The sequence below is a fragment of the Boleophthalmus pectinirostris genome, unplaced genomic scaffold (assembly GCF_026225935.1).
Source record: "Boleophthalmus pectinirostris isolate CB_2022bp ecotype Guang Dong unplaced genomic scaffold, ASM2622593v1 HiC_scaffold_19, whole genome shotgun sequence".
NCBI classification, from domain to species: Eukaryota; Metazoa; Chordata; class Actinopteri; order Gobiiformes; family Gobiidae; genus Boleophthalmus; species Boleophthalmus pectinirostris.
This window is the reverse complement of record NW_026571140.1, coordinates 7,594,714-7,616,192: the sequence shown is the minus strand read 5'-3', so window position 1 is coordinate 7,616,192 and position 21,479 is coordinate 7,594,714. Positions and strand designations below refer to the sequence as shown.

The window sequence follows — 21,479 nt, the reverse complement described above, 5'->3', positions numbered from 1 at the left end:
TTCAAATAAAAGAGGTAAGACAATGGATAATTTCTCTAATAACAAAACAAAACAACACAAATATTTAGACAATGTTGGTGCGCAACCAGTGACAATGAAAGACAAAAATGTAGTGGAACTAAACACTAAATCCATTTGTACTTCAAACATGTTCGTTTTGGTCTTCCAATATTATCTCCAAATAAAGACTCTTTTTAACAGAAGGTCTGTGTAAACAACACACTGGTCTGTTTAATCCACTTTGTTGCTACTTCTGTGTATATGGTATTTTCTTTCTTTGCACAGGCCTGATTTAGTGGCATGCTAATTTTCAGTGGCAAAGTGACAGCGGGTCACAGTGTGCTTCATAAAATGGCCCATGTAACATTTCAAATACAGCTAAATAATAATAATAATAATAATAATAATAATAATAATAATAATAATAATGCGAACAACTCACTAGTGACTACAGTCCTGACTCTCTTGAAGTCACCTCTTAAGGTTTAATAACATTATCTACTAGCCAGGTTGGCGCCACCTTGTGCCTCCACTCAATTTCATTTCTCTCCAGCGACTAGGTCAGGAATCAAAATACACTAGACTGTTTGCAAGAACCCGGAAGTGCGAGTCCAGGCACCAGCCAATCAGCAAAGAGCCATACATTCTGTTGGCAACGATTCCCGAGATCGAGGATTTAGAGCTGGAACAAAGAGAATGTTTGGTGAATTTTACCAAGGGAAAAGACGTTATTGCCCTTCTTCTAATAGGATTTGGGAAAAACGTAATATACCAGTTATCGGAGCATTACATACGTTATGACCAAATAGCAGTGATTGGTTAAATGAAAAAAGTACCTGCCTACTGTCGAGCGAACAAATCCTAATGCTTCGAGGTCATACGGTTTCCACAAACTGAAATGTGAAACCGGCTGATGAATCAGGCCAATTATTTATGGCTCCTAGTTCTTTTTTTTCCCCTTCTGTTTTGGAGTGGGGTTTTAAAGTAGTTGGTGACTGCCCTGATTACAGTCGAGTGTTCCTGATCCAAACTCCTCGCTGCTGCTCCGGGACTACCCAGTTTAGCAGCTCTATTTGAAATGTGGTTGTGGGTCGAGCTTGGGTTTTTAGTCCAACTTGAATTTGTATTCAGTGTAAACAATAGTGGCCCTAAAATGAACACTTGCAACACTCCATTGTCACCTAGATGTGCCATGCTCAGTCAGGTTGATTGAGGTGAAAAATAAAAAAATAAAAAAGAATTACCCAAACCAAACACACAGATTCTCCCCAGGTGGTGCTCAAACCCCTGCACCTTTACCATAAGTGCCCTCATGGTCAACATATTTATAGAAGTAGTATTTGCCCCAGAGTATAAACATTGCTTTAAACACTTGAGCCGATACTAAAAGACTGTTCCTGAGGCTCTTGTCTCTTTGTCTGCCTCTGGCTTATGAGCGTCTGCCTGTCACAGCTCCAGAGGGCCCCTGTGAGCCTTCACCTTAGCAGCTCACAGCACCAAATCAAAGACTGTACCAACGTCTTGGGTCCATAAAGATGTTCGACATCTCTTAAGCTTTCAGACACTTCTTTGACAGTCTGCCTCATCTTTGAATCATGAGAGAAAAATAACTTTCTGGGATTGTCACAGGCATATTCTATCTGGTTCTCATCCAAAAACATCTACCGTATTTTTCGGACTTTAAGTCGCTCCGGAATATAAGTCGCACCAGCCAAAAAATGCATAATGAAGGAGAAAAAACATATATAAGTTGCACTTTTTGGGGAAACGTATTTTATAAAATCAGAGACCAGGAACTGACATTTCATCTTGAAAGGCAAGTTCTAGTAATAACAGTAGAACAGAGAACAACAGACTGAATAGGAGTTAAAATGTAAACATAACATATTAACAGTTATTCAAATAACTATAGCATAAACAACAGAACATAAGTTTACCAAACTCAAGATCTCACTCCAGATCACTAAATCCACTGAATTCTTCATCCTCATTGTAACTTCTGCGCGACCTCCGGAGATTAACCATAGATCCATGATGTAAACGGAGTGTCGCCTCCTCTTCTGTGTAGCTGTCATCAGACTCAACATCAGTTCCAGTTAGAATTATTCCGGCCTTTCTGAATCCCGACAGGATGGTTTTAGTTTTCACTGAAGTCCAGGCTTTGTCGATCCATCCAATGGCTTCCAGAAAAGTTGCCCTGCGGACCCTCCCGATTACCGTGAAGCTGTGTTCTTCATCCCCACTTTCTGCCAGTCCCTCACAAGTTTCTCACTCACTCCAAACTTTCTTTCTGCTGCTCAATTACCGTTTTTGGCTGCATATTTCACTACAGCAGGACAACGGCTTTTTCTGCAGGAGTCATGTGCAGTAGAGCGAAGTGACAGTGGTACAGTAGTAGCAGATACTGACACACAAGCCTAGAGCCTCTCATGGCTGTCAGTATGAAAATTTTAAAATATAAGTCGCACAGGTGTATAAGTCGCAGGAAACACCCAAACCATGAAAAAAAGTGCGACTTATAGTCCAAAAAATCGTCTAAAACATAATCGTCTATTGCAGTTGCCTCCTTATGGTTTTCAACAAAGCAAAGTCAGTCAGTTTTTCGTCTAGGCCAATGTTTTTATAACACTCTCTGCAGTTAAAGACATTTTCCAGAACTAGAAGAAATAAAAGTTAGGTGCAGACGTTTTACAGTGTCATAAAAGTCCATTCTGCATGATAAATCCCATTTACTCATCAGACAGTTTCGAGTCTTTATGTTGTGCTGTTGCTATGGTAACGGAGACTTACAAAGACAGAGCATAATACCTCCTATATGTCTGATAATGAGATCCGCTGTCTAAAATCAATAATGAATTTTTGTGGACACACAGATGAGGTGGTTGTTATCAGCGGCAGACCGGGCCCTCCATTAACCCGGGTTCACTCTGTGGGCCTCTCTCTGTGTTCTGAAGCACGCTGAAATTTCTCACACTGTGTAAAGAGCCACAGTTCAAGTAGAGAATCAGATTAGGCATGGATTACACTCTTAATATGCTAATGAGCGTAATTATGAATGTGAAATGGATTAAATGAGATACTGATGAACTGCTGATGAAAAATATACAAAGATAAGTGCAGAGGAATAGTCTGTTAACAATCCCCTCCTATTAACAGGTATCGGAAACTGACAACTTAGCTGGAAATTGCATTAAAGTGGACTTATTATGTCAAATTGACCTTTATGACTTGTACGGACCAATCAAAATAGAGTGTTTGAGTAAGATAATGATGTTTGAATTATGTTGTATTGTCCTGCATTTTAAGTTTGAATATATTGGTTTTCATATTGGTTTTTATATTGGTTAAAAACTATTGGTTTTCACTTACCCCCTTTCTCCACCCACTGCTCTATTTTTTGACTAATTGAGTGCATTTACATACACATCAGTATCCCGGTTATGATCGGGTTTTCTGAGTGTCCCGGTTTGTTCATGGTGTATATATACACAGTAATCCAGTTTCAGTATCCTGGTTATGGCAGTATCCCAGTTATTAGAAACCGGGATGCTGTAGCTGGTATATTCTGATAGTAACCAGGATACTGTGGCATGTATACATAGTATCCCGTATACTGCAACATAAAGTTGAGTGTGCGTGTGTCCAAAAGATAAACACTTTCCAGTCTTTTCCCCGTTGCAGAGACATAAATAAAGTGACCAACATAAATAAAGTGACCATACATGAGTGAAATAAAGAGCTGGCCTAAACCAGCACACGTACAGTCTGCACTTGTACGACCTGCACACATATGATCACTGAAAATCTAAAACATGAACTATCTCCTATATGATATACGCACAGAACAGACTTACACATCATTAGCACCTCTTCTGTCACAAAAATAACACATGTAACCCACTGAGTCGTGTCCTTTAGTCCGAAAGAAGCATCAGCGGCACAAGGAGAGAGCTGATTTTATCAGCGCTAACACTTTATGCAAATGAGCCATGTGGTTTTAAGTTTTGTTTCTGTAAAACATAAACAAATGTGTAAAGGTGAATTATATGATCAAACGGGCTGATGTGGCTCTATAGTGGTTATAGTTTATATGTTGTAAAGTTGAGTTTATTAATGCAGAAGATTTTAATACAGAATCTGTTGGGTTTGATCTGTGCAGTGGATTGTGGGATATCTCACAACTCCTCACCGCTGGTTAAACCTCCCGAGCTTTAGACGCTAAAGGAGCTCATGGCTTCTATTTTTCTTGGTTTATTAATTTAAATTAAGTAAATTTTTGTGCTTGCGCATTTGTAAGATTATGTCAAGAAACCGGGATACTCCATTTGATCATGCATACAGGGATATGAGTGTCCCGGTTTCTCACTGTGCATGTATACACAGTATCCCAAATACTGTCATAACCGGGATATGTCTAATAACCGGGATACTGATGTGCATGTATACACACTCAGTGAAAATCCACTAGACTTTCTATTATTAGATGATACCTCTGCTCTTCAGTATTTATTATATAATTGATCTCCCAAATGTGTTTACTGATGCTGATATAATGATGTATGCTGATGGCACAGTGCTTTTTCGTTACAGGAAAAACAAATTGGAGGTAACAGAAAAATTGACAAGAGAAATGGAAAAGGTTAAAAATTGGCTTCAGAATTCTTGTCTTACCATAAATATTGATAAAACTGTTTCATTGTTTTTACCAATAAGCGTAAATCTCTGCTGACTCATGACATTTTAGTAAATGGACAAAACATTTAGCCAGGCTGGCCCCACCTAATGCCTCCGCTTAATTTCATTTCTCTCCAGCAACTAGGTCAGGAATCAGAATACACTAGACAGTTCGCAAAAACCCCAGAAGTGCAAGTTCGGGCACCAGCCAATCAGCAAAGAGTCATATATTCAGTGTTGTCAACGATTCCCGAGATCGAAGGATTTAAAGCCAGAACAACGAGAATGTTTGTTTACTTTTATCAAGGGGAAAGACGTTATTGCCCTTCTTCCTACGGGATTTGGGAAAAGCTTAATATACCAGTTAACCCCGTTAGCGGCGCATTACATACATGACAACCAAATAGCAGCGATTGGTTAAATGATGAAAAGTACATGCCAACCGTCGAGCAAACAAATTCTAACGCTGCGAGGTCAGACAGTTTCTACGAAGTGAAAGCGGCTGATGAATCAGGCTAACAATGTTGGGCCATTTTAGAGAATGTTGAAGCTTCCTGGGGGCTGGCAGACCCCAATTTAACCTATAAAAGAATCGTTAATATCTCAAAAAATAAAGCAGCACAAACAAAACTTTTTTGCAGCACAAACAAAGCACAAATGATTGACATAGTTTTGTGTAGGTTTGTGATTGCTGGGGGTCCAACTTCACACTTGTCCTATACCACGCAAAAATGTATGATGTCTCTTTTCACACTTTTGTTTTATCTAATTCTTACTCTCATCATGCATCAAAAAGAGATATTATAAAAACTGTAGGCTTACCTGATTTACAGTCTTAAACAAAATGAAAACTAGTTCATTTAAAATGTTTTTCTAACACACTCCTCGCATCTTAACTATTCAATGCGTCAGGTTTATGAGCACATTTCATGACTTTCAGAGCCAAGTTTTGCCATCAGTAATACTAACAACAACAAATAGTATGCAGCGTTTTACCTGGTGTATGTGACCGGTGATTGTGAGTGAATATTTGTGAGCCTGTTTCCTTCTGTGGTCTGTATCCAGTAAGACGACCCGCGGAGAGGACTGTGAGGGGCTTAACTCCAGCAGAAAATCATAAATCCTCTCTGGATCCACTCAGTCTGTACAAATAAAAAGCCTGCCCAGAGAAATGACATGCTTTTCAGTCAGAACAGTCTGCTGTATACTGCACTATACTGCCTATAAAGCTCCTTATTATGCTAAAGGGAATTTGCGCTCCCAACCCTTTTATAGTCTCATTTTGACTCCCCGTCACAAACATGCGTGCTGTTGTGTTTTGTTTTATTCCTGACTGTTAAAAGGCATGTACCTATTTTTTATTTTTTTAAATTTTATTTTATTTTATACTTGAGCAAACTATGTCTTGCTTCAGTACACACACTAGTGTATTGAATAAGCAGCTCTTGAGGTCCGTGTTCTGTCTGCTTCTTTACTGTCCAAAAACCAGGAAGTGTGCACTTAGCATGCTAGTTATTACAACGCTTTGGTCTCGTTAAGAGGTGAAACTTCTGTTGCTTATAAACTCATCATTGTGAACACATTAAGTAGTTTGGAATGCAGCTAAGTGAGGAAAAACTTTGGACCACTGCAAATTGTTTAAAATGACTCAGGATGCACCGATACTGATACCGGTATCGATATCTGTGCCAATACATGGACATTTGCTGAATTGGGTATCAGTTCCAAAATACTGATTGGGTCAATATCCTGCTTGGTCCTATACATGGACTATTTACTGGTTGTAGTTAGTACAGAAAGTTGTAGATAAATAAGAGCTACTGGTGGTTTTCAGATTCTAGAATTTCTCAGACGGGGGGAAAGAGACAGATTTCCCAGTTAATAACGTTGTACAGGGTGTCCCAAAAAATTTGACATCATTTCACAGGCCGATTTTGGCAATTCTTGTTGAAATAACCTCGAGTGTTCACAGTATGTGTAGAAGCACATCAAGATTGTGTATGTAATGTTTTATTTTTGATTGAGCTATGCCAATCACTCCCAAAGAGAAGTCATTCTGTGTCCTGGAATATGTTCGCACACATCTGTAATCCTCTAGCCCTGCATAAACAGCCTTCCTCTTTAAATTTTTGGTACCAAGGCCAAATTTGTTTGCCAGTCGGTGAAGTTTTTCCAAATTCTGTATTGAAGGCTGCACAGTCTTGGGAGAGTTTATGCGAGCAGATTCTAAGACACAAAATGACTTTGCTTTGGGATTGAACGGCTCAACCTGAAAACAGAACAAAAATAAAACATTAAACATAAAATCTTGATCTGTTTCTATACATTCTGTTAAAATTTGAGGTTATTTCAACAAGAATTGAAATTATTGGCTTGCGAAATGACATCAAATTTTTTGGGACACCTTGTAAATATCCAAAAAGTTTATTCAGAAATCTTCAATATCATCTTTTCTATTGGTGGCAAAACCCATTAACTATATTACAACAAAAAACTAAATTTTTACTGCATTTACTTTAGCTGCCCCCGTCTGTATTCAATATTATTGACCTATAGAATGCTGTGATGTCATCTGAAACCCAGCAATGTAACATAAATTTGACATATAATATTTATTTTGTTTTTGTGAAAATAAAGACCATTTTTAATCTGATATTGGTTGATGTCAGGTATTGGCAGATGCTTAAGCCCATGATGCCATAATCAGTATCCAAATTGAAAAAGCAGGATACCTAAAAATGTCAACAAAATTTTGAATCTGTAAAAATCAGGTACATCACCTTTAATATTGATACAGAGAGTTTTTCTGTTGTAATATTTCCAATAAAATGTTTCAACCACTGTCATAGGATGCAATTACACTATGAAATATAAAAGAAACATTTATTTACAAAAAATAAAGTGTGAGTGCAGAGGTGCGAGGCAGGCGTAGCACTAGTGTGTCATCTATCACACTTTATAATGAATGCAGGGTGAAATATGAAGCATGAACCAGAGTAATCAGCATGAAGACAGATACGTGTGTACTGCTCCTCCTCAGTACAGACATCCCCTTCATCCTGTTGATTTCCTGGAGATGCTAATATGGCAGTGTGTTAACAGAACTAGGCCGTAATGAACAATGAGAAGTCGTGTGCCGTGGTTTACGTATTCAAATCAACTTGTAACTCTAGAATTATGATCAGAGACAGCAGTTTGTTGATATTTTTTACAAGTGTTTTTCTAAAAGTGGGGTCCTGTGGTCATCAAAACAAAATTACTGTAGAAATAAACATTAAGCATTATGCAAAATCATTTTTTTTGGAACTTTCTACCCTCTACCCTCATCAAAAACTGAAGATGTTTTAGATGTCATCCATAAATGTTTGAGTAATTTAACGATCTCTCCCGGACCCTATTTGAAACTTCCTTATGGTTAGCCGTCTAATGCTACGTCACCCATGCTCCCACACGACAATTCTGCATAAATATACAAAAACATGGTATAAAACTGTACACTACAGCTTCACAAACCTGATGCAATGTGCAGTAGATCGGTGTTTCCCAAACTTTTATTTCTGGGGACCCATATATTAAAAGTCACAAACCTTCAGACATTATTCGTGAGATCACAAAAAAAAGGTGGATTTGAGCATTACTGAACATTAATGAGGATATTTTATTGTTGACTGAGTGATTGTGTCTCTCTGAACAATTAGTATTACTCAAGTTTTAAACAATGAAAAACAGTCGGTGAACCAGTAATAAAAGGATCCAGAAGTTGCTTATTTGGACATTAAGGTCCTGTTTACACGAGAACGCTTGTGAGTAAAAACGACAAAATATTTTATTGGAAGTGCCTTTTGTTTAGACGGTGATGGCGTTTTTCGGTCTTAAAACGCAAAAAGCTGAAACCACCCTCCAGAGTGGAAAAGTTGAATACCACACTCCACCGTAGCGTTTCCGTCTACACTGCCCAAGACGTAAAACTCTGATCAGATCTGTTCACGTCGGGTACTTGTTTACATCACATACATCACCACCTAGCCGCCTGGCATGCGCACCCAATCAGATTCCACACACTTTTGCGTCATCGTATGCACACAGATTTCCTCCTGAAAGCGTGCGAAAAAGTGAAGGTGCGACGCCACTTTTGCGTCTTCTGTTTAGACCGTCATCATATAAACGTAACCTAAATGTAGCCCTTTTCAACATTCAGTTGAACCAGCAATACTGGAACAAAATAGTCAATCAAATAATTACAAAAAGATTAGAATTTATACAAAACATGTCTTAACATTTCAACATTTCTACGTTTTTGTAGCACATTCCAGTCTGGGGTGCAGGAGGAGAGAGCAACACGCACATCAGGCGCAGCATTCAGTCTGTTTCTGTGCTTAGTCTTCATTTTTGTGAGCACAGAAAAGACCTACATACAGATCGTGACAAGGCGACCCAAAAAAATCTCTTGCGACTCATCTGAGCGTCACGACTCAGTCTTTGGGAAACAATGCAGTAGATAATGCTCTGAAGGAGGTGACTTGGCTCAGATACTAGATACTCAATACCGATTCCAGTACTACAAAACACTCTTTCTTTAGACAACAGAATGTGAATTTCAACATTAAATCATAGTATGTTCTCTTATATTGCCATGTGGTCGACGTAGGTTCCATAGTGGTCCATGTGTGTATACTAGTCTATGTGCTCTTATATTTGTTCTGACACTGCTCAAGATCATTCTAAAGCTCTTCAAGAAAAATTAATTTCTGTCCTGTGAATGTGACTTTTAGTATCGATACTTACGCAAATCTACTAGTAGTTTCAATACTAGTTTTAGCATCGATTTGTATCAGATTTTCTATTTTGATCTGATTTTTCGACTTTTACAACCCTAATCTGTGCCATGTTATGAAAAAAATCCATTCTTGGCACTTTTCAACCTATTTTTTCAAGTGTAGCGAACCCCAAGATGGATATGGGCAGACTTTAGATCACTCTACTCAACCAGATGGCGATTGTTTATTTAATAACGCGATTTAAATGCTCGAGTGTGGGCTGTAGATGCTCCTCTGACATTCGTTAAAAGCCATACGCTCTCGGTGAAATGTGAGTTGAATATGTATGTGTTTATGGCCCTTATAGTTTATGCTTCCCACACTGCGTTACAGCTCTGGTTCATTTTTACACTGTGTTTTACTGTAGGGCACTTGTCTTAACATTTCATTTATAAGTCTTTATTACCAGGGATCGCACACCATGGCGGCAATTTATGTCACAACCTGTACCTGCACTTAAGAGTTATAGATTTAATGAGGAGGTGAATAATATGAGGCAGATAAATGGTTTTATATTTTCCTAAACAGAGCTAGAGCTTTCTACTATGTTAAAAGGTTGTCAAAAGTGTTGGAAATCAGATACTATTATCAAAACAACAAATTTGAGCAGATATTGATGCAAAAAAAGTCATGTTTGCAGGACAAAAATGAACAGCTTTAGAATGATCTTGAGCTCCCTTATGTCCATTTATATACAGTGTAGTATAAGTCCACGGACCACTGCAGAACTTTCCTGGATGACTGAGGAATTACACAGATATAAGGCCACGTGGTTGCTTCATTTTGTGCAGAGATTGAATAGTAAAGTACACAAGTATACAAACTTTTCTGGTGGAGGATCTGCCATGTGTTGTCGTGATATTATTGCTTTGCCTGGGATGTTCCACGAGTGTGAGTCATCAGCCGGTTTCACTTTGTGGAAACCGTCTGACCTCGCAGCATTAGGATTCGGTCGCTCGACTCTTGGCGGGTACTTTTTTATTTAACCAATCGCTGCTATTTGGTCGTGACGTATGTAACGCGCCAAATCCCGTAGGAAGAAGGGCAATAACGTCTTTCGTTTTGATAAAATTCACCAAGCATTCTCTTTGTTCCAGCTTTAAATCCTCGATCTCGGTAATCGTTGCCAAAACAGAATGTCTGTCTTCGTCTACATCCACCTCGACCGCTTTGTTTACTGTTGTGCTGTTCCACAAAAGGGACACAGACAGGTGCTTGAGTTTGCCATCATGGCCTCACAGCTCTTCGCTGATTGGCCGGTGCGTGGTCTACAACGTCCAGGGTTCTTGCAAAACGTCTAGTGTATTCCGATGCCTGACCTAGTCGCTGGAAAGAAATTAAATTGAGTGGAGGCACCTGATGGCACCAGCCTGGCTAATGTTCCACAGTATGGCATTTAACAATAGATATCTTTCATTTATTCGATAAGAAGTGTTTTTTTTTTTTCTCAAAACCACCACAAAAACATGCATCATCATTGAGTGCAGGCCCACTTCTTTACAACTTAGCCTAGTGATGTGGCCTGCTTGTCTCCATGGAGATAGTTAAATGCCATACTGTAAATCAGGGGCCTCCAACCTTATTTCCTCCAGTGAGCTGCCATTACAAAACAAAAATGCCAAAGAGCTACTCATTTTAGCATTCACAAGAAATTTTGTAATTATAAGAGCCACGGCCTATAAAACAAACACCATTACCCATATATTAGTGCAGAATGTAAATTTAGGCATGAAAATTATACATTTACCATTTTAATATTTGTTCTATTTGTCAAATTTTTGTTAATTATAATTCAGTAATTCTTGGTGGAGAGCTACTGGTGGCTAGATCATTTCAGGAAAAAAACAAACAAAAAAACCCCCAAAAAACATAGAGTCGAAGAGGTGGATCCTCGAGGTAAATACTGTAGGGAACCACTGAGCAGTCATATTGGTACCGTCAGTAAATCTTGGGTAGTGATATGACACGGGCAAGAGTTGATTTTTGTCACTGCCGGAGTTTTTCTGCGTGAGATTTATGAATTCGAGTGTGTGATCAGTTCCTGGGTCTGTGACATTTCTGGAGCAGGGCCCAGACTGAAAGTGAGCCATAGATTCTGGTTATTGCAGTGCTGCACCTGGGAAAGCATTAACATTTAAAGGGCCGGACGCAATCTGGACCGCTCTGTAGTCTATGGACGTGTTTACACATGTCCTGGTTTAAGCCCAGTTTTCTTCTCATGTAGACTTGGTTTGGTTCTATTCTAGTCCTGGTCTAGTCCTGGTTCAATGTTTTGTTCCAGTTTTGATGTGGTGGGTGTAGGCTTTTGAACTGTGAAAGTGATGGATGTCCCGGTGTGTGTTTGATCCACAGACAAAGCTCTGAAGACCTGGAGAAGAAGCTGAAGGAGGTGTTCAGTGAAAGGACCAGCCTCCTGCACCAGCTCTCCAAGACCTCCAAAGAACTGGACAGCCTCAAGGGGAACCTGCAGGTCTGTGCCCACCACCAACCACACACACAAAGCAAATTAAAAGAGACTACAAACGTCAAGTGTGATCAATAGTTTGGCCGATAGAGTTCAGGATGGAACGTCGAAAAATGGCTATTAACATGAAAATAACTCTCAGAGGGATATATTAGCTGAAACAATGTTAAAAGTGAACTAAAGCGTGGTGGAACAAGCCATGCGGAGTCATTACTGGTAAATACATCTATTACTTTATAGTGTCAGAAAACATTTAAATGAACACTAACTTTATTTAGTATTTAGCATCAAATTTGTCCTCTACATTGGGTCCATTCTTCAGTGCAGCTGGGACTAACTTACAGTATCTGTGACTTGGAGGCCATAGTACGTCTATGTCATTTGTGTTTATGTACATTTATGTTTATGCCAGATGTAATTTTGTATGTCTTAATTAGTTAGTTCTTGGATTGCTGAGATTCCTTCTGGAAACAAACTTAAAGGTTGTATGGAGGATTTTTTTTTGTTTCAAATTGTCAATGATAGCATTATAGAGATGCAGTAGCCTTGTAATTATGATGACCAAAAAAAAGAGAATAAAAATTCATCAACTCTGGACGTGGTGGGGCTAAACATTTGCCAATAGATAACGACACTGCCTCGTTATCTGTTAGCTGACAGGCTGTCAATCAATCTCCCTACGTTTCTAGCGTAACTGACTTGCCTGCGCGCCGCCGGTACGTGGTTTACGTACGACTGTCACGCAGTCCACAGACGCAAGACGCACAGACGCTGTTTACTCCAACGCAACAGTTCTTAGCGGCTTAAAGAAAGTCAGTTTTTGAGATTGCTGAAAGAAGAAGACAAGGGGAAAAGCGGCGAAGCCAAACTAAGGTGATTCTTGAAGATTCATTCCAGCGATGGCGCAACTGAAGCAGACGCAGGGTCTAAAGACTGACGCACTGGTCGCCAAATTACTCCTGGACAGGTCACTTCTGCTTATTATGAAAACGTACTTTATTTCCAAGAGCTAGACAAACGTTTTTCAGGACACGAAAGCGATATCCTATTTCTGAAAATGTAATTTTCAAGGCAAAGAAAGAGTCCGCTTGCTGCTGCGTGTTGTAGCTAGTTCATTCGCACTGAATCTCCGCGCAACCTTCTCTGCACCCTTTCCTGCTCCTCTCCCCGCTGCCCGATCCGCTCTTCCCCCTGCTCCTCACTTCTCCGTCTTGCCTCACCAACACTGTAGTTAGTTGTTTACAAGTCATGTGCAGTGCACCGGCTGTAAACAAACCTGTTTCTGGCGTAGTGAGGAGGCGGGAGGAGGCGTTTCTACGTAGGGAGCTGTAGGGGAGGGGGGGTGGTTTCACACATGCGCAACATTTGAAAAAGGACAAACAGTCGCTGGATTTCTCGTTCCTTGGAAAATCCTCTATACAACCTTTAACCTTGATTCTTGAACCTTACCTATGATGCATTGTCTGTATCACAGGTGGGACCGAGTTGTTGTTTTGCAAATCTCAAGTAAATCTCAAGTCTTTGACCTCAAGTCCCAAGTCAAATACAGGCAATTCCAAGTCAAGTCTTGAGTCACTGGCCCATAAGTCCAAGTCAAGTCCAACTTGTCTGCTTTGAGCCTCAAGTCATTTCAGGTCTTTAAACAAAAGCTTAGAGTTTTGCAGTTTATATGAATTTTAAGCTAAATTGTACTTTATTGTATTTTATTTTAAGTATTTATATAAGACTATTTATATAAATGTCTCGTCAAGATCTTAGTGTGAATCATTAAGGTCAGAATAGAAAGAATTCAGATTTAAAAGTGCTAAATAACAGTTATTTTGTCATGAAAGATGTCATGTTCTTTGTAGTTCCCTCTGTTTTACTGTATTGTACTGTATATTACTGTAGTACATTTGAGGATACCACATTGTAGTACTTCAGTTTCATCCAAAGTAACAGACAGAGAAGTGGGAGGGACATGTTAAAATTTGTTCCTGTAAAATTCATCACCGCATTTATCAACTGTAAAGAGAAAAGTATTTTCTAAAAACATATTGGCATCAAGTCTTCTCAAGTCACAGGCTTCAAGTTCGAGTCACTGATCTTTAAGTCAGAGTCGAGTCCCAAGTCTTAGTCCATTTTATCAAGTCAAGTCTCAAGTCCTAAAAACTGTGACTCAAGTCTCACTCAAGTCCAAGTCACGACTCACAAGTCCCCACCACTGGTCTGGGTTGATGTGAGAAACTGGAGGGAAACCCGCCCAGACACGAGGAGAACACAGAAATCCACAGGCACATTGGTGTTGGTGGTGGAATCTTGCTGTGACCAAAAGAAACAGAAAACACACACCAACATTCTTGTAGAGGTGCAAATGCAAGGAGCAGCCAGACAAAAGTGAAAAAATGCATAGCACACTCAAACCTTCATCAGATATGTTTTATTGCTTTGGACCACAAGCAAGAAAAAATATCTGATGAAGGCTTTTTTTGTTGTGCCAAAATGTTATTTTGAAAATAAATCAGCTTTTGGACATTGGCCATCTGAGTGTGCTATGCATTTTTTCACTTTTGTCGGGAATCTTGCTGTGAAGCATGAGTGCCAGTCTCTCAGCCGCCTTTGAAAATGATATGTTTTGTGACATCACAGTCGTGAGGTTGTAGGTTGTGTTTACGTGCCATCACAACATTGTACATTCTCATTAAGTTTCAAACTGAGCTGAAGGACAGGTCACATTTCTCTGGTAGAAAATGTCATTTAGCTGTCAGATTTGTGAAGCGAATGTAAATAACCTGTCGTGAGTTCTGAGTTTTCATTTTGCATGACTCCATGTTGATCCATTGGAGTCCACACACCTTTTGATGTAGAACAGAAAGTGTATATTTTCTGACCAAAATCAGTTGATGATGAATTATAAGCAGGGTACCAAGCTGGAGAACTGATGGGTATGATGCCACACATTCATTTGGCCAAAAACTATATTGTGTTATTATCAGAGCGTGCCAACTGGCTGCTAAAACTCCATCAAGAGTCCATCCTCTTCCCAAACATCAACGGGAGCCATGCCAGATGGACAATGTAGAACTCAGAATACAAAATGCTACACATATCAGTCTGCCATTAGGGTTTATGGTTAATTGATGGGCCTTCCTTTCTTCCCTTCTTTTTTTTTTTTTTTAATAATAGCCTCTGAAAGTGAGGCCATTATTCAACCCCATAGATCTGATTGATGTCAGTTAAAATAAATTCATACAATAAGACTTGTAGAACCAATCTCTAACCAACTAGTACAACATACTGCGATGCAAACTATTAGTGGGGTGGGGATATCGGTAATCACAGAACCCTGTTTCCTCTGGTGGAAGGTAACAAAGTACAAAAGTAAAAGTACAATACTTAAGAACATATTTTAGGTATCTGTACTTTTACTTAAGTCAGTTTTACAGTGGATACTTTTTACTTTTACTTGACTGCATTTGAGTACGTGTATCTGTACTTTCTACTCCACTACATTTTAGATCTGGACTGAAAATAAAAAGTAATTTTCTTTATGGTGTTTTTTTTTTTTTTTTGTTTTTTTATAGTGTGAGACCTGCTGAAAAGGCTGAGATGTAATTTTAGCACATTCATGTTGCGTTAACGTCCCAATTTTGAGCTAATTAAATACAGAAATACTCAAAAATGTCTGGAAATATTAAGAAATCACTTAAAATTAGCCAAATTATTTGTCAAAATCACATTTCATCTTTAAATTATTTAAAAAATCTATGCAAAAATACTTTTACATTTTACCCTTAAAGTACATTTTTAAACAGGTACTTCAGTACTTTTTCTTGAGTAGCTTATCTTATGTGATACGTTTAGTAAGTAATAAGTAATTTTTGCCTCTGTATCTGTACTTTTAACATAACAACACTGAGTACTTCATCTACCACTGCCTGTTTCTCCAAATACCATGGTTTGTAATCTTCTAGTTGTTTTTTGATTGAAAAGCAAATTCACTGCGAGATACAGTCTCTGTACACTCAGCATTTCTGTCCTGTGGTCACGCAGCTGCACACAGGAAGGAGAGAGTGGTGTCAAAACAGGAGGAGAATGTGCCATAATCCTACCTGTGTACTGCATTTGTCCTTCATAAAGTACTTTGTTGTTGCAACTCTTGAGCAGCAGAAAATCTCACTGTTGAGCTTGCTAAGCCGCCCACCCCTGAGTGTTAGGATGAAGCGCCTGTCACTCAAGTGTATGACTCAAATAATAGGCAAACTGCGGTGAAACGACGAAAATACTGCTTAAAATCCTACTGCAAATGTTCATATACTGTAATTCACACCTAGTTTAAGAATAACTTCCCAATCCTTATGCCCATAATACAAATCTACCAGCATCTCCCAACCTCCAGAGATGTTTGCGAGCACAAAAAAGTTCTTGTGTATCTGAATTACAGAAGTACTTAGAGGCAAGAGAAAAAAAAAAAAGAGGCAGGTCATTTGGGCTCTATTTTCTAAGTGTGTGTTTTTTGTTTTTTTTCACCAACTCAAAAAAAAAAAAAAAAATTCTACAAAAAAAAAAAAAAAATTCTACAATTTTTTTTTCTAAAAACATTTTTTAAAAATTTTTTTTTAAAAATGTATTTATTTATTTTTTTTCGCTGTTGATGTGGCTGACGAAAAAAATCCCCACTCTCGCTCTCACAGAATGACAGCGGATCAGTGATGCATTGATCTAACTTCTCATATTACTCATAAAAGAGAACATAAAACATAAAACTCATGAAAAGACTGTATTCAACTAGAATAAAAACACACAACCCCGACCTCCCACGTCCCAACCCAGAACCTACTGCCATAAGCCAGAAAGCCAGAAAGCTGAAGTGTGGTACTTATACGAATACACCAGGAAAACACTTAGGCTCTCAGCCACATCAACAGTGAAAAAAAAAAAACACGAGAGAAAAAAAATAAAATAAAAAATTGTAGAAAACAATTTTTTTAAAGAAAAAAAAAAAAAAAATGTGTAGAATTTTTATTTTTTTTTCTCAAAAAAAAAAAAAAAAAAACACTTAGAAAATAGAGCCCAAATGACCTGCCTCTTTTTTTTTTTTTTTTTCTCTTGCCTCTCAGGGCTTCCGTACTGAATGACAATAACTGTCTAAGTAACATGTACTTTTTATGACTATTATTGTTAAGAAAACATGTATTAAGCTGTTGACGTTCCACGCAGTAGATACTGTCTTGACATATTCAATATATTTTGGTCATTAACAGAATGTCCCGCTGTTTTTTTTTTTTTATTTTTTTATTACAGTCTCTGAAAAACGATGACTCTGTGGCCAAGAAGGACGTGCAGAGGATCCTGGAGCTGAGCCACAAGCAGAGGTAAGAGCAGAGCCTCCAGAGAAGCACAGAGGCTGCAGATATATTCTCCTTCTATAATATTCAGTTCACTATCTCACAGTTGTAAAATTGCTCATTAATATGTAAATATGTTATAGAGGCTACTACAGACCCTTTGTTAACGTGTTCTAAAGGCCGGTACCATTTGTTTTGGTGATGGATAACCACACAACTTGACCACACAAGAGTAACACCAGAGCCTGTTTAGAAACCATAACCATAAATGTAACATTAGAATGCATCAAAAATGTATCAGGCTATACTATATAAAGTTTTTGTTTTATTTCATCTCATGCAACAAATCCTGGAAACATTAGTGCACTCAAACTCCAGCTGGAAGTTCATCTTGACTAGTATTACTGCCAAATATAACATACGTAAGCAACAGTCATTTGTCAAAACTGTGCTTTCAAAACACATCAACATTACTATTTTATTTTCTGCCCTATTCAAATTAATGGGATGTTCATATGAGTACATGGCAGACAGTGGTGTGGTAAACTCATGGGGATTTCTGATTGTAGCTCATAGCTGAGGTCTGCACGGGACAGAATTTTGAGTCCCGCTCCCGCACCGTAGAGTCTCTCAATTCTCAAAGAATTGTAATTTTCAGTCCCACTCCCACCCGCATCTGCAATATTTTGTCCCGCGCCCGCCCGCAAGTCCTGCAGGACAGGAACCTTTGCTCTCTTAAACTCTATCAAACACGGAGAAGAGAAAGAAATTGGGCTGCGTATGAGAGGAGGCACGGTGGGCGGTCCGGCGGCATGGTTAAGTCCTGGCTAAATCCTGTTTTAGTCCTGGTTTACTTCTGGTTGAGTTCTGGTTTTGTTGCGCAGGCAGCACGACGTACAGAAGGAGGGACTGTTCGCGCGGCGTACGGGATGGGGGGGACTGTTCGTGCGGCGTACTTGGAAGGAATGACTGTCTGTGCGGCGTACGGGGCGGGGGGACTGTTTGCACACTGTACGGAAGGAAGGACTGTCTGCGCGGCGTACTCGGGGGGACTGTCTGCGTAGTGTACGGAAGGACTGTCCGCGTGGCGTAAGGGACGCGGGGGGACTGTTCACGCACCGTACAGGACGGGGGTGACTGTTCACGCAGCGTACAGGGAGGGGGACGATCTGCTGCTTAAAATGTTTTTATTAATACGAAATAAAATCTCCAGCACAAATTATGCATGATATGTTTACATTCATCTTTTTTATATTTTACTTTATACTCATATTTAGTTTGCAGAACTGCAGTTTATCATCCCTCCCGCCCGCTCCCGCGTTGTTTAGCCCCACTCCCGCCCGCAGCGAGCTTTTAAAATGTGTCCCACGTCGCAGTGGTTTGCACCGGGTGGAGGGCTCTAGCTCATAGTTCACTCGTGCTCGTATACATTCATGTGTGGACTGGTCATTCAGCATGTTTATAAGTTTACTTCCTGCTTGTTCAAGGGCATCTACGACAGAGTATAAGGGTCAAAAAAGAAATTATGCATGTGCTACGAGAATTAAGTTGTAACACTTCGACATTAAAGCCGTAATTTTACAAGAGCTGTAGTGGACGTAATTTCATCAAGATTTATGGGCACACATCAATGAAGAAAACGCTGAAGAGCATTTTGCCACCACGGCCACAGTGTATAAGAATGGCGTTTATTTGAGTTAAAAGCTTACGTAAAGATTTATGTATGGTGGATGTAGAACTTTCTATTGCTGGTCTAACAAATGCTGAATCATTTCCCAGGAGTGACCCGTGTGTGCCTCTGTGTGTAGCTGAGCGCTCCTGGGCAGGACATTGTTCGCTCTCCCGTCCACAGCCAAATACATGTGGAGACTCAGTGTGATTTTTACCACTGATCCATTCCCCAGGCCTTGAGCTTTCTACTCTTGTTTGTTTATGGGCTTGAGGAGGTGGCAGCTCACATTTACGCAGTTTACCTGGAACATCCACAGTTACGGAGTGGACACAGTGCAGAGCTTGTACTGGGGAATAGTGAGGACAGTATCCTCTGGTCAAATCCACAGAAAGAATGTGTGATCAAAGAGTGAAGACAGTTTCAGCTCTGTGTAATTTCACTAAACTCTATTGCCCTTCTGTGTTTTGCCCCTAAATCTTGATAAAATGACATCTTTACTTTGACTACTTCATTTTCATAAAACTGTGACTTTATTCTCGTAAAATTACAACTTTTTCTGGCTTTGACTTTACTCTCATAAAAAGTAATGTTGAAATGTTACGACTTTATTCTTGTAAAGCCTGTATATTTTATTATTATTACTTTTAACATGACCTTTAAACTCTCTAAGTGCCATATGTGAAGTTAATTCCATAATCCCCAATTTACACCAAAGCAGTAAGGGCACGTAAGCATATGTGTAGGAATAATTTAAACTTTTAATATCAATCAGCCAGACAGTCTACACCAATGTCACACGTAAATAGGATACACGTGTGGAGTTCTCATTTGTCAAGGTCAATAGAGTGTCTCCAGGCTTTTTAGTTATGGGAAACTAAAAAGCCTGGAGTTATGGGAAAAAGGTACGCGGTATCATAATAAACTTCCAATGCCCTTTCAAAATAAGGAGTCTAAAAACACTTCTGTCATGTAAACAACATACATCTTTTATTTTCTTTATACATGCTCCCCCTGGGTTCAATCCTAGAAAAACATCAGATTAAGTACCACCTTTATGCTGACGACACCCAGCTCTATCTTCCTGTTTCCCCCAAAAAATGTCTCATCCTTTGCTACCCTCCATACCTGCTTTGCGGAAATAAAAAACTGGATATCCTTTAACTTTCTCCAGCTAAATGAAAATAAGACTGAAGTTATTCTATCTGGACCTTACACTGACACCCTCACATCTGACCTTGGACCTCTTGCCACAAATTTGCACAGTTCAGCAAAGAACCTTGGTGTTTTTATGGACTCTCTTTTAAACTTTGACAAACAGATCTCAAATGTTGTTAAAACTAGCTTTTTTCAACTCAGACAAATTGCCAAATTAAAACCAATCCTAACATGCAATAACTTTGAAACAATCATACACGCTTTTGTAACAAATAGACTGGACTACTGTAATGCACTATATGCAGGCCTCCCACAATCCTTCCTCAACAAGTTACAGTTAATCCAAAATGCTGCTGTCAGACGCTCACCGGTTCCAAAAAGAGAGACCATATTACACCCATCCAACTCCACTATCTGTTAAATACAGAATTGATTTTAAAATTGTATTATTTGTTTTTAAATCACTTAACTCAGTTGTGCCACAATACATCACTGATCTTTTAACCCCCCACACAGCCTCTCGGTCTCTCAGGTCAAACTCGCTCAACCTCCTGTCCGTCCCACCATCCCGCCTCAAAACCAGGGGAGGTCGAGCCTTCACTGTTGTTGTCCCCAAGCTTTGGAATTCCCTCCCTCTTCCCCTGAGACCTTGCTCCTCCCTATCTCACTTTAAAACCCTCCTAAAAACAATTTTTTTTAAGATGGCATTTAACAGCCCATGAGCTCTATTTTAAACTATTATTTTTATGCATCAAGTACCTCGTTTATGTAATATTTTATATATTTTATATTTGTGTTTTCACTATGTTGTGTTTCATCCTGTAAAGCACTTTGGTGCAACTTGTTATGGTTGTTTTAAATGTGCTATATAAATAAAATGACTTGACTTGACTTGACTACATTGCATCCAGGACCTCGGGCGATGACTCTTAATGGACTACAGAAAGTTGTAGTTGTGGGAGATAAATCTAATACATGGCATCAAACATACATTTTTCAAGAACAAATTAACTAAGGAAAAGGAACATAGTGCAGAGAAACAGAAACTTAGTAAGTAGCCGTACTAAGTTAAGTAGCTTACTTAAATTAGTAGCCCAATTAATACAAGCACCACAGTCATGGTTTGTTATTGCACCGTAAAGCCTATGCAAGCAGCGTCCTACTTGTTAACTTCTGTATAGTTTTAAAACGTAACTCAATGCAAAACAGTTTGGTGTTTACGTGTTACAATATTAATACTTTGCCGCTGAGGTCATCAACATTCTCTGGGGGTGTGGGGCTAACTGAAGCGCTGCTCACCTCCTCTTGCCCGCACTGCTCCACACTGCTGTCCATAAACCCAGAGCGTATTTCACAGCAGGACTCATATC

General features: G+C 39.2%; 1 protein-coding gene across 1 annotated transcript in view; it reads left to right on the top strand.

Annotated features, from left to right (window-relative positions):
- Positions 1-21,479, top strand: part of luzp2 (leucine zipper protein 2) — a 171,479-nt gene that overhangs the window by 6,337 nt on the left and 143,663 nt on the right. Inside the window, exons 2-3 of the mRNA XM_055154822.1 lie at positions 11,844-11,961; positions 17,239-17,309. Of these exons, the coding sequence (XP_055010797.1) occupies positions 11,844-11,961; positions 17,239-17,309 (189 nt within the window). The remainder of the gene's footprint in view (positions 1-11,843; positions 11,962-17,238; positions 17,310-21,479) is intronic.